The following is a 14,566-nucleotide window of genomic DNA, read 5'->3' as shown; positions in this document are numbered from 1 at the left end:
ATACATGTCGATAGTCTGCACAGCAAACTTCGTTTAAAGCAATAAGTATGATCTCGAGTCTTCTGGCAATGACAGCAGAAGGTTCCAGGCGCTGTTTGTTTCATAACCCTGTATCTAGCTGACTCTTGACTTCTCTGCAGCTCAAGTTGCCAGCAAAGGCTGAACGGGAGCTGGAGAGTCGATCCTTGTTGGGTTAACAAACTCCCCGCAAAATAGCCCCCCCAGCCCCCAGGAGATGTAGTGATGTCATATCCGTTGTCCAGGTCTCCACACCTCTCTCGCGCTCACTCGCTTCAGCTTTCTCTCGGGTCAAAACTTTTGCGGTGGCCTGGCCGACAGACAGCGGCGGGGGAGGGAGGGCGGCCCCGGGCGCGGGTTGGAGGCGCCCCAGCACCGCGAGGGCGCCCGCGCAGCCCACCGGCGAGCCGAGCCCAGATGCCTGCGGAATGATGCCCCCCAGGGCGGCCGCCGCTGCTGCCACCGCCTGGGTCTCCGCTCCGCTCTGACTGGCAGGCGGAAAGTGCAGCTGGAGGGGCAGGGCTCTGCAGTGACACTGGAGTGGCTCCGCGGGAGAGTGAGAGGGGCACAAACCCGGATCAGAATGCGGGCGACGTCCAACCTGCTCAATCTGCTGCTGCTGTCTCTGCTGGCTGGACTAGACCCTTCCAAGGTACGAGCGATATTTTAACTCCTGTGTGAAATAAATGTGCAATAGGAAACCGATCAAAAATGCAAATCGATCCCCAACCCCAAATGGCACGAGAGGCAGCCGTCCTGGCTATCTGGGGATGCCTGGCGTTTTCCCACCGCCTGGAGGGATGACAGCTCCCCGAGGTAGAGTCCGGGAAGGGATGTTGTGTTGGGGGGGACTGGAGTGGAGATGAGGGGCACGAGCAGCGGGCAATGCGGCTCCCGGGGGAACCGGGCTCATTCTGCGTCCAGGCGCCTAGCCTGCTCCTGAGAAGTCGCCGGGTAAACGCGAAGGAGTTCGCTGCGGAAACAATGCAATTTGTAAACACGGCTTAGGAGGCGGTGAGCCGTTTCTTTGTTGAGAGCAGGCAAAGGTTTGGGGGCTTTTCCCCAGCGGATCCTGGCCAGGAATACTCCCATGGCAGACGTGCGGCTGCGGTTTGTGTCCAAAACCATTGGCGATGCTGCTTGTGACACAGGGCAGAGGCAGAGGCAGAGCCGTGCCCGCGCCCAGGGCGCGAGGCGCCGGAGAAAGGCGCTTGTGTTCACTCGCTTCGTTCTTCTCATTAAGGAAATTAGGGCGCACTGAGGAAGTTCTGATGACCGGCGATAAGAGGCAGGAAGTGAGGACCAGGTCCAACTGGGGGGCAGGGGAAGGACGGGGTGTCTCCTAGCTGGTGAACTCTGAAAATTAGCCAGCTCTGGTGATGCAAGTGGGCGCTGAGCTCTTTTCATAAAAAGGCAGGGAAATGGTAAGAAATGTTTCCAGCGGTTATGAGAAAAGTGATGATGGTAAAGTGAGATAATTTGAGAGCATCAGCATTGTAAGAAAAATCTTAATAATCTGGAATAAGAGATAAGGCAACTGGTAAAAAGAGTAAGGGTTACAATTTTTTAAAATCATGCCACTTACTGAACTGGCCAAGAGCAATTTGACACAACAGGACCAATGATGCCACGTTACAAAATAATTTAAAGCTGAGTTTGGGGACATTGTGAAGTTATTTATTTAAAGCTATACATCATCTCTGTGGGGGAGAAAAATTAAGTTTCTTCTCATAATTGAATAGAACTAAGTAAGATCTAGCCGAGCATAATCTAATACCGTGGCTGACAATATTTCTAGGCCTAATGTAGTCTATAGTGAGAACCTAGAATCACGGCACAGACTCAATTATTTCTGTGTACTTCCATATTTAGAGAGACCTGATGAGAATAAGATCATTTTGTTTGGAAGCTACAGTTGTGCTGATATTGTCACTGAAATCTTCAGTGTGAATTCCATCTTAGTGGGATGTTTTCCACACTAAGGAGCAGCCTGCAAGCATTCTGCATCTGGGTAAAAGGTGTTGATGTTATTTTTACATTTTCTAAATCTTGTTTTTCTTCTTGACGCTGGATCTATCTCACTACAGTGGCACATCCCACTGCCACTGCCACTATATCATGTCGGTTGGAACTTTTAAGCACATTCCATGATGTACCTCATTTCAAATATTGTTGGTAAACATTTTTAAAAACAGAACCTAATCTCTGAGCTCCTACAGAAAAAATATCACTTGAATTAAAGTGAGTTTTGTCATTCTTTAAAAATAAATTCATGTGTGATTTCTCTGATATCTTTAGTGCATAAATATCTTTACTTCTTGCCCTCCATTTCCCCCCAAATTAAATACATATAATCAGACAAGAGCTTCTGTTAAAAATATTGAAGTAAAGCCTCCAAATAACCATTTTTAGTCAATATGATCTTTTCTAGTAATGATAAGCTTACTTCTGGGTATTTGACAATAGAAAACTTTTCTTAGATTTAACGGTGGCCGGTTGGTACAGCTGAGTGAGAAATTCAGGGAGGAAACACACACACACTGACTTTTCCGACTGTCCTTTCTCAGTTTCTAGGTGCTGCCACACAGTGTGCAGAGAAGAGAAGACGGTCATTCACTCCCTACCACATATGACCCATAGGGAATATTAAAATGTTCCCAGCAAGTGATATTAACGTTGTAAAAAGTGTTTGGACCAGGATAAAAAAAGATTGCTTAAAAAATGAATAAAGGCTACTTTTGTATGTTTTATCAAACTATTGTTGATCGCCAAACTCTATCACCCCCCCCCCCCCAATCAAAGATGGCACCATTCACTTCTCAGATGAACTATCAGGTTATAAACTAGGAATTTTCTCAAATTTTATTTATTATTGGACCAACTACTTAAGGGTTAATAAATTAGCACCCATAACACAAATTATGTTTAATGAGATTGAAATTAAAAATCCAGTAATACCACACAAGACCACAGTTTGGGGACAAGTAAGTAATAATTAGGCGATGACACTTGGATGTACAGTAATTGTAAACAGCTGGTTTGCTAATACTAATATATTAGGACTGACAGATTCCGTAATCATATTTGAATACATTTATTTAAGTATTATTCTATGTTATTACACTTTATGTTTACAGTAAGCATATGTATAATCACACATGGATACATTGGCAAAACAGGAGAGCCCTTAAAATAGAATCGATTATTTTTTTCAGGTATAGGACTGCCTCATACACCAAATATTGGAAATCTAAATCTTAGCAAGTGCATATTGTATATTAATTTACCCAAAGACAAAAAGGCTTTCTAACAACAGTACCAATTGTACTTCATAGGGGAAAACACTATGTAATATTTATGTTTATGATCATTTTTCCTGAGCTTGAAACTTATATGACATTGATCTCATATGACATTTTATAAAGTGCTTAAGTATCGCCATCTTATGGTAAGATAAGTTACTTGAAACTTGATTTTATCTTTAAATTGTAAAAAAAAAAAAAAAATGCCCAAACTTCTAAGTGATAAGATGAACTTCCTTTCAGCATGTACTTATAACTTTTCTTCCTCTCACTTACTACATCAGGAAATTGGCAAGATCAGTATTTTCTTTCGGCAAAGGAAGGCAATTCACCACTAACTAATTATTTGTATTTTTATGTAGACAGACTGTCGATTTTCCTCTCAGGAAAATTATGAGAATTATGTTTTCTTAATTAAAAACTTATTAACGAGTTTCCAGTTCCATTTAGAACTCATGGGTCTATCACTTTGCCTGTTTTAAGGGATATTAATTAATTTCATTTGGAATGGAGTGTCTGAAGAATAGGCAACATGCCAAATCATCATCCATTTAATACATTTTTTTTTAAGAAACTGAAAGCTTGTCAGAATTCAATTATTGCTTGGTTTTTAGAGAGAAAGAACAGTTTCTGTGTAGGAAATTCCTGAGGGCGGCTGCTAGATGGCATCTCTGTACTTTTAAACAGAAGAAAATGAGTGGAGTAATGACCTTGATAGTAGGAGAGTGAACCTCTTTTACAAGATTTTCAGCAGCCCAGCATTTGAACACAATAAAACAGGAATCGCTGCAAATCAGAACCATGCATTTCTCCACTCTGCTGAATTCAGAAGAAAGGAGGCTAAAGCGAGGCTGGCAGGTTTCGAAGAGAACATTTACAGCCAAGTCCGACACTTGAGTAACAGTTAAAAAGAGGTCACATGGCCACCGTCACACATGGCAGTGACTGTGAGCTGTAAGGCGGTCATACGTGGTGATCCATGTACTGCAAATGCCCTAGCGTGCTTAGGTTGAGAAAGCATCCATTATCTCCTTGCCTAGAAATACATTAAAGAGCTTAGCACCGTGGTCCTTGCTCACGCTACAGACCTGAACGTAACCATGACTCAGCAATAATCTTCCACAGCAGACTGTCCTTTCTGCCCAAAGGAACCCAGCCACTTAGAACTTGCCTCACACAAGATAGTTGCTTGAAAGTCACAGAAACATAATGGGAACTAAGAGAACTGCAATGATTATACTGCTAAAGGCTTCTTAACGTAATACTCCATGTCTAAGTGCCTTTGTGTTTTAGTGCTGGGAAAGAAAATCATCAAAGACCTCAACTGGCTAGAGGTGGCTTTTGTACATAAATCTGGTTAAAGTTCTTACAATTTTTAAATGAAATTCATAAAAAGCAAAAACAGCAAGAGAAACAAACTGAGATCAGTATCAATCTGCTTTAAAATACACCTTAAATGATCTATTTTCTCCTGTATTCACTGTGTGTGAGAGATTCTCTATGCAACAGGAACAACTCAGAGTAGAACAGCAAATATGGCTCAGTGGTGTGTGGCAAGGTCCTGGAGTTACACACCAGGGACCCTGACATGGTAGGAAGTGGAAAGTTCAATGCAGCCCACCCATGTTTTTGAAAGAGAAAATGACTTTTCTACCCATCTTATCCCACCCTCGATCCTATTACATCTTTACTTTGCAGAAAGTAAATATTCCTTCTCACTCTTTCTCTTGGCAACTTGAAAAGGTTAAAATTGTACAGTTTTCCCTTATTTTTTTTTAAATTGTTACTCCCTGTATTCTCTTTAAAAAAACAAAACAAAACAGACTATTGTGACAACTGACTGATGCTCTTTTGAGAAGGACTGCAGGACAAGAGAAACAGGGGGCAGGGTTCAGGGTCCCTCATTTCTCATCCCTACTTTGCCATGGAGACGATGTATCTACGAACGATTTTGGGGAAGAAGTGATCTCCGTGCCCTCCCCTGTAGAATGAGGGGACTACCTGTTCTTAAAACTTCTTCGTTAAACTTTAGAATGACTGACTCTGTGCTGTGGTCTGCAGGTTGCACCCTCCCACTCCCCCACTATTCATATGTTAACCTTATGTCCAAGGTCATGGTATTAAGATATGAGGCCTTTGGGGTGATTAGGTCCTGAGGATGGATCCCTCATGAATGGAATTAGTGCCCTTACAGAAGAGACCTCAGAGATCTAGGTCACCCTTTCCACCCCAATAAATTCAATAAAATAAAATAATAAAAAAACAAAAAGCATGTCCACCTGTGTGACTTATGCAATAATTCATTTCTGAGTACAACCCATGTAGATAATATGAAGGGTAAAAAATAGATCAGAACTATGTAATATCTAGGACAGCCCTTACCTATGAACAACTAATATTTAAAAATGTATTACTTCAGACATACTTGCCATACTATAGTGGGGTTTACCTTATTTTTGTTACTCACTACAATTTGGGGGGGGGTGTCCAAGATATAGGGACAGCTTAAGACCATCTTTATCACTAATGCCAATAATTTGCAAATAAAAATATTCAAAAATGTTGTTGAAACCATTAAAAATAGAATTTTCGAGGAACATTTATGTCTTGTGCTTTAAAAATAAAGTGTTATGAAGCATATATCGCAAAGCTATGCCTTCTGTCATCCTCATAGCAAGCTCTTGGAAGCATAAAAATAGGTTCGGAAAGAGGAGCACAGATGCTGCATTTTCGTGCTCTTGCCTCTCCCTGGAAAGCACTTTCCCTCTTCTCCATATGTCAGAATCTTACCTACATTTTAAGATGCAACTCAAATGTCACTTCTTCCATACATCCTTCCCTGGCACTCCTCACATCCCTGATAAGCTAAGACCTAATCTAAGAAGAGAACCGTGTTCCACTTGTCTTTGCATCTGCAGCCACTGGCTCTGCGTCTGACACAGAACAGGTGTTTAATGCACACAGGTTGAATTGAGCTGAGGGCAGGCTCTTGTCTTGACCATCATCTTACTCTTTTCTACCTGGCAACTAGCACAGTGTCTACTCAGGGAAGGTGCTTAACAAGTAATGTTGAATGGACAGGTGACTAGATGGAAAAAAAAATAAGTAAGTAAAGGAACACCTAAAAAAAAACCCAGAACTTAAAATCCTGCATTAAATGATGCCTGACTATAATCTGTGTTTTTTTGGTCCCTGCTACCGTCAGACAATAACCAGGGAAGGAAAGCAAGACTGATTTTAAGAATTTTGGTTGGTTTCAAGGGCTTCAAATACTTATATCAGGCCATTTATCTTGAAGAATGCTGCAAGATTATATCTTTATAAACTTTTGATTAATATCCTGTCCTACCTCACCATCTTTAGTGTTGTTTACACTGGTAACTCTGGGATGCTAGGACCTTGATACTCTAGTGAATTATTTGCTGTGTTTAATGACACTCAGTGGCAAAGTTAGTATGCCCTCTTATTTCTTGCTGCATGTATGTGCCCATTTTATTTGCATAGCTTTATAAGTCTGAATATTTTATTAATGCTTACTTATTGTTTTGACAACCTTTATTTGATGCCATGTCTTGCCTTATTTGAAAAATTAAAATATTGTCTGTATTTATCTATTTTTAGGGACTGGGTTATTTTTTAAGAATGTCAAATTTTCTGCTGAAATTATTTTCTTACTATACATTCTTATACTATTAACATAGGAAAAGTAATATTGGTTCTATATTTGTACTACACTACTATATGAGCTCAATACCACCTTACAGAATGACATCCAACGATTAAAATCAAACACAGGGATAGTGGAGTTAGATTTACCTGAATCAGTACTTCTAAATATAATCAGACATTCAAAATTTTCATAATTAACTTTGTATTTTAAAATGCTCTAAAAAGAAAAGTCAGCAATAAAATTATTTCAACAGCCCAAGCAAGCAGCTATTGAGATAACCCCAAAGAGAGGGTATAAATTGAACAGACAATTCTTTTTTATTTTCAAACTAAGTTGAAGGTGACTAAGACGAATTATCCCATGATGATTTAACAGTGTTACTAGCAGGAACAATCCCAGGTGTCAGGAATGCCTCAGAGCATCCATGTTGGAAATGTCGAGTCACTGGCACCAAAGTGTCACTGGTGAAATGTTGCATTAAAGAGACACCATCACTTCAGGGAATGACCTATATCTATGGCTGCTTGGGGACCTGTTGATTTGAATGAGCACCGACGACGCGTGTTTTCACACCTACGTGTACTTAGTGGCGTGATGACTACGTCTTTAATGCATTTCACTGCAGTACTGAACAGACCCAATACTGTGTGGCTCGGGACCCATCGGAGACGTTTTATTGGACTTATCATTTATTATTTATATCATGCTGCAGACATATTCTCCTCTTGACAAGTTGAGTGCTAGACCAAGTCAGAGAGTAAAAGGACTATGGTTTGACTGCCATCTACTCTGGGGATACGCAGGAGGAAATGTATGGAGAGTTAGAAGCTCCTCGCAAAGGGGCAGCTATAGTCATGCAATGACTCAGAACCGGGCATGAGATATTTGAGAGTCAGGAATCAAGGGGACAGAATGAACTTACTCAGAGTGTCTCTCACTGGCTGCAAAGCATCATGACACCCGTCAGTCAAAGCCAGAAAAGAGTCCATGTCCAAATAGGTGAACACATTCAAATAGAGTTAAGCGAGAAATGAGGGTTGAGGGGAGATATGTGTTTGTTTACACATCGGGGATGGATGGAAGATTTCAGAGATGGGGCACACGTGTGGGAATGAGTATTTAAGCATCTCAAGTGAAGTTTATTCTCCCACCAACACCACATACACAATGACTGTATCCATTCATCTGAGACCTGGTTACCCTGCTATGACTAGCCCTTGGCATTCACTTTTGAAACAAGGTCTCTAGTTTAGTTCAGTAAATCTTCTGAATGTTTCTTAGTAAGAAGAACTAGATGGAAAGAAAAGGCATAAAAGTGTCAATAAGTTCCTTTTCCTTCCATTACTTGCATCTCAGTTCTGCACAGGGAGAGGCAACAGAAACATGACTGCATCCTGTCCATTTGTATGTAATCGATGCTTTGGAAAAGATGCTGCTCAAGGGACTCAACCTAATTAGTATTAACTTAACATGTAAAGTGAAAATAAAGACAGAAACCATACCAAATCAGAGCAAATTACATAATAATGAGGAACCTGGAAAGTTCAGTGTTGTTGGCAGAGTATGAAATTAGGAGAGAAGCTGGGACTTAGCATCAGCTCTTCAACTGTCCAGTCCCATGGCATGTTTTAAAAATCCTTGCGCACGCCAGTGTGCCTGCTGCCGCACACCAGGTAAAAATTGTTGGTCTAGATGATCATAATTAACATGCAAACACAAAATGCAAGTCAGCCAAATAATAGCATCATCTATGCCTGTGGATATTAACATTTAAGAGACCAGATGTGGAAATTACAGTGAGGTCTAAAAATTATAAAGATAGGTAAAATGGAAATGAAAAATTGCTTATTAAAGAAGACTAATTAGATTACACATGATTCTAATTGAATTACAGGATCGGTCATTGGGTTCCCTAGTTGACATTTATAAGATACACAATGAGTCTTTTTGTTGTTTTTATTAGGTAAAGTCTACGTAGAGACTCTCACCCTCAACCTAAGAACCAAATGGTTGTCATTTCATTTCTTGGCCAGTATTGCCCTTTTAAAGCATCTAATGTCAAAGTTTTACATTGGATTTGTAATCTACAGTGAAAATCCAAATAAATTGGCTGCTCTGATTCAGTAAAATGACAATGAGGGCCCCTTCTTTTTCATCAGTCAAATTTGATCCACCAAAGGCACTGGCATGTCTTCAGATGAGAGCAATTCTGTGTAGAGAGCCAGTGCATGATACACAATAAAGGCGCCGTCAAGCACGACGATGGCTCAGTGACATTCCATAAAATATGAGCAGGAGCCACCCCCTTTCGTGCACAGCAGAGAGAGAAAAAAATGTTGTGTTGAGTTTACTTATTTAATTTTAAATAACTGAGATTTGTTCTTAATTTTTTGCAATGTGAAGAAAATAATTAGTCCAAAAATGGATGATTCTCAATGACTGTAATTATTGCATGTGATAGAGGAGTCCATTAACCTTCATGTTATAAGAAATTTTCAACCAATGCTCATGCCTGGTGCTATTGTAGGAGTTGGAGATAAAATACTTTTTTAAAAGCCCTTAGTACTCTCTACTGGAAGACTCAGCCAGGTATACTAGTAATTGTAGAGCAGCATGCCATGCCCAATAGCAGAGGCTTGTCTAGGAGACAAGAAGGGGATAGGCGAGGGACATCCCCAGCCAACGGGCATGCAAGAACATTTCCTGCGGGCAGTGGCACTTAAAGGAAGGTCAGCCTGACTGGGAAGGGAAGACGGTATTCTATTAGAGGCAACAGCCCGAGTGAAGTCACAGGGGCGGAAAAGAGCACAGGAATCTCTAAAGCGCTTTGTACATGACTTAAGGTCTTCCTAATCATCTGACAGACGTCAAAGAAGAAAAATGTTAAGTTTCATTTTCTGTGACTAAAGCAAGAAAAAAAAAAAGCTCCATGTGACTCACATTCCTCCTCTCATTTCCCTCACTCTGGGGTGACATTATAATTAGAGTGACAGGAATGTGTGAGGTGCTGTCACATCAGCACCGAACTAAGAACCTGGAAATAGGAACATTAAAGTGCATGCCTGTGTATGCACACGTGTGTGTGTGTGTGTGTGTGTGTGTGTGTGTGTGTGTGAGAGAGAGAGACAGAGAGAGAGACAGAGAGACAGACAGAGAGAGAGAGAGAAAGAGAGAAAGAGAAAGAGGGGAGGTTTCATCTGGAAGCTACCAGAGTAAACCTCGGCCATCGAAACTAATTATGTTCATTATAGAAGTGAACAGCACAAGTTACGAAACATTTTTAAACGCAGCTTATTTCCAAACCCTGTAATAAGCTAAGTTCATCCTACACATTTATTTGAGATGTGAGGCCTAATAGAGATCGTTAGAACTCGTTGTGAAAATGGATGGGAAGACTTTGAAATTACCCTGTCTATTAAAGGAACGTGGGTGATTTAAATTTCCCATGAAAATTCAGTTTACACTAAGCAAGCTCGCTTCCCTCCTTGCTTGCTCCTTTCCTTCCTTCTTGGCTTTTATGCAAAGACGATGTCATCTTTGGCCTCTGTCCCAATTCGTATATGGTCCAAGTGACAAAAGTTTGCAATAAATATTTTTTTCTCGATCGAAATGGTAATAAATCACTTGCATGTTACTTCTATCTGAAATCACAGTTCTTGGTCATATAATGGAGAAAATAGTACCTCCCTCATGGTCTGTGTGACGTTTAAATAAAAGAACATTTTGAAGTACCAAGTTCCCTGCCTGGCATTTAGTCAGTGTTAAATAAACAGCAGCTTATTTTTTCATTAAATTAGTGTTGAAAATACATTGTGTGTGATATACATCCTACTTCTTAACTAACCTGCTAATTCTGTAACCTGACGTCACTCATTCGGCTTATCTTTTCCAATTTTACCTCCTTCTCAGGGTGACTTACGAAAAGAGTAGAGATACATTCCTTTTGGAACTCTACCTGCTCCTCACACCACCTTTATGAAGCGTTTGGGTTTCTTTAACTATCTCTTGAATGGTGACGTGAAAGTGTTTATATTTAGGGAACCAGGAAAGAAAAAGGCAACAATGACCCTTGCAGACAGAAAGGCTATGTCTGTGGGAGTCAATCGAGAGCACAACCATTTTTCTAAATAAGAAGAAAACCAGTGTTTTACCATGAGCGTGAACAAATAAGATGGGAGGAGGCTCTTCCATATGCTCTGTCTTTACTCCCTCACAGGTCACCTCTCGTCCCTTGAACATGACGGGTTGGTGTTGAAAATTCTTATGCATCAAGTAGAATAGAACTGGACTAACAGACCACCCCTAAAGTCCCTTCCAATTCAGAGATGTTTTTCAATTCAACAGGTCCTTGCTAAGCACATGGTCAGTTCAAGTCTCCCAGATGCTGGGATTTTAATGTGTTCCAATTCTCTATGCTTTCTGTAATCATGCCCCATTTGGTATTTACCCAGAATCATAGCAAGTGTTCAAGGAAAAGAGAAATACAGGCAGATCTAAATTTCAGTTGACTTGTGGTCCAGCTCTTTAGCAAGATAGGGTATTGACAAGAACTTACAATTCATCAAAGATGCCAGAATAGAATAAAATCAGTGGGTCATTTGAGAACTTTCCTCAACTGTTACATGGAAAATATTGAGAATGAGGAAACCCTCTTGACTGAAACTCCCAAACGCATATTATTTCATTACAAATCCTTTGGACTCTTCCATTTTGGTAAAAGGTGTGAATTCTAGCCCTAGAACAATTGTTAATACACATAGTTTGTATAACTACCATTGAGATTTCCAGAAAGTAAAATTTCTAGTTTACTGTCACACAATTTTTATTGAAAGCATTGTTGAGAGCAAATAATTCAGGGAAGGCTGTTGAAATGTACCAATATGTTGAATCAGACTGTCCAGGAGCTAGGGATTTTCGCTGCAACAGTTAATGTCTACAAGCCTCGGCTTACTTATATATAAATTCAGGATGAAATGAAACATAAGATTGTTGTGGGAGGCACATGAGATAATATTTTCTGGGAGTATAGGGAACACAGTAAGACAGGGACAATCAATACGCACACTAATACCAACGATAGCCCAATAGCTGATCTATTGTTGGTATTAGTATTTCTGTCTGTGTGTGACTGCCTCTTTTTTGCTTACCAATTATGTAAGCTCTCTCCACGGGTGCTTTTGACAAGATGGAAAGGGCGTGGGTGCAGCTCAGAACCAGTAGGTATGCCCAGCCCTGGGCATCCGTCCAGTGACCAGATGGCCTGCACAGTGCACCTGGGTGCATGTAACTCTCCTGCAAATAACACCAGGTCAGAGTTCCTCTCGTGGGATTTAACCACGAAACAAGTCATGTGCAGCTATCCAACTCTATGTTAGGTAAGTTTATTTTAAAAGGCTAGCGAAAAAGCTAAACACAAATCACTAACTGCACGTCGACTTGATCGCATAATAGTGTTTGGGGGACCTCTCTCTCAATCTTATGTTCTTTTCTGTCTTCTCCTTATTAATTTTTCAAAGACCTTAAAATGGCCCATTGGAATTAAGCAATGTTCATTAAACTGCAACTATGCTCTTGTGAACTTGTGGCAAATCCTTAAAGCTCGCTTCTCATTCCTCCAGCACGCTCCTTCCTACAGTGACCTTTTGCTGCTCTTCCTGCCCCTTGTCTGCACTTGTGCACGGTGCTGCTTCTTGTGTCCGAGGCATTGTTACCTGAAGACAGTACTCACTGTGCAGCGAGCTACACTCTGCTGTCTTCAACTCTCCGCCTCTTTTTGATAACTTCCATCTCTGTGTAATCGGCAATCTCTTATCAAATCTTTGTGTTACTTGTTATTTTGCAAACAATAAGAAGTGGTTTGCATTTCCTGTGCCAGTGGTCACTTGCAGTTCCAAATGACAGTTTGCTGGCTGAAATGAGCTATTTTATCCTCAAGAATACCTTGATATTTTGGGGGGAAAAAGACTGGCTGTAGGTCAGAAAGCCACCCAAAAAAGCAAATTATTTCAGATACTTTGTGAATTCCTCCATCTATAGCAAAAATAACATTTCAAAAACAGAAAAACTTTAAAAACTCTTTTACTATTAATTCTTTAATATCCAGAGGATATTGCTTGAGGTTCCATAAAGGTGAAAGCATCAGGGGATAGATATTAAGCTCAAATTCATTCTAAAGACTAAAACCATGTGTGTGGTCACTCCTTTGCAGCCACGGGACAGTGGAGGTGTGCTGTGTCACTTTAAATAGTCATCTAAATGTCACCCAACAATATCTACACCCTTGGCCCCCAATAGCAACTGTCTGCCTGGGAGACACCTGGATATGGATCCATTTAGATCACTGAAATGATCTGCTTCCTGTTGAGCAGGGAGAGCTACCTGCTTGACTTTTCTCTGTAAAGCACATCCCTCCATGGAGCACCTGTTGATAACCTCACATTGGCTTCCCGTCTGTTAGGTCAAAGTCATAATCAACTCACTAGAGCCAAGGTCCAAGGACAGGGTGTCTGAGCAAGAGCTCTTCTGACGCCATCCACAGTGGCATCAACCACATACTCAACAACAATCACGTGAAGTTCTATTGTGGAAGGTGCCCTTCCATGAATGAGAGGATGAGGGACCCTGGGGCACCCACAGAGCTGCTGCTCATTCCCTGTGCACCCTGCACCTTGCCCTTCCCAGCGCACGTGCATCAGGAGCACGGACGGCAGACCCACCTTCGTGGGGCTCAGACTCTAGCCGTGGGCATGGACCGAATCAAAGAGTAGATGAGAAGGTAGCAAACCAATGTAGCATCTGCAAACCGTCTGTCAAGAAACTGGTACAGAGCACAGGCCTGAGGAGGTAGGGGGCTTTTGTAGCATTAGACGGCCCTGTAAGGGTTAGAGTAAAGCAGCACCTTGCATCAAAAAACAACAGAAGCACAGTATTAAACTGACAGCACATCATAGGTCCTGATCACCTGGATAAGAGGATATTTACGTCTCCACGGCGGCATAAAGATGAGGTTAGGAGAGAGGAGCCACTGTTGCCACGCACAACACTGCAGAAAGGGAGGGGACACGGGTTCCCCAGAGGTGTCCAAACCCTTGAGGCGCTTCCTCTGCAATGCCAACATGAAAGAGGGGGGATGATGCCCAGTATGGACAGGCTAGTTACAGCTCTAAGAAATAGCTAAGGGCAGGCTGATGTTAAACAACATAGCTTGTATGGGGATACTCAAAACCCTAGAAGACTCGCTTATCCACTTAACTCATGTGGTCACGCACTAATTTATCTCACAAACCACTCGTGAGTAAAATGCTAGTCATCGGCCAAGGAGCATCAGGAAAAGACCCAGTAGTGAGTGAAAATATCTGGGCAATAATTGCTACTGTTGTCACACATATTTTGAGCACCTATCATGTTCCAGGCACTAAGTTCTCTGTTAGTGGGGTAGAACCTCTGGGAGTCACAGAAGTGAGAAGGGGTGACAATCAGAAAAAAATCGTAGACAGCAACGTGAAAATATTATTCATCGAATAGCTGAGAAAGTTGCCTAGACGGCAGCCCTTTCATGGGGAGTAACAGTTGCCTG

The 14,566-nt window shown here is 41.3% G+C and overlaps 1 protein-coding gene across 4 annotated transcripts in view; it reads left to right on the top strand.

Moving 5' to 3' along the window:
* Nucleotides 1-247: 247 nt before the first annotated feature.
* OLFM3 (olfactomedin 3) overlaps nucleotides 248-14,566 on the top strand; it is a 99,964-nt gene continuing 85,645 nt past the window's right edge. Inside the window, exon 1 of one of the 4 annotated variants that reach the window (XM_081120881.1) lies at nucleotides 248-670. In XM_081120881.1, the coding sequence (XP_080977007.1) occupies nucleotides 602-670 (69 nt within the window). In that variant the 5' untranslated portion in view covers nucleotides 248-601. The remainder of the gene's footprint in view (nucleotides 671-14,566) is intronic. The other 3 variants (XM_081120884.1, XM_081120882.1, XM_081120883.1) reach the window with 3 other exon arrangements.

The sequence above is a fragment of the Miniopterus schreibersii genome, assembly GCF_964146895.1.
Source record: "Miniopterus schreibersii genome assembly, chromosome: 19".
Classification (NCBI taxonomy): Eukaryota; Metazoa; Chordata; class Mammalia; order Chiroptera; family Miniopteridae; genus Miniopterus; species Miniopterus schreibersii.
Note: the sequence above shows the minus strand (reverse complement) of the source record. Positions and strands in the feature narration are given on the sequence as shown.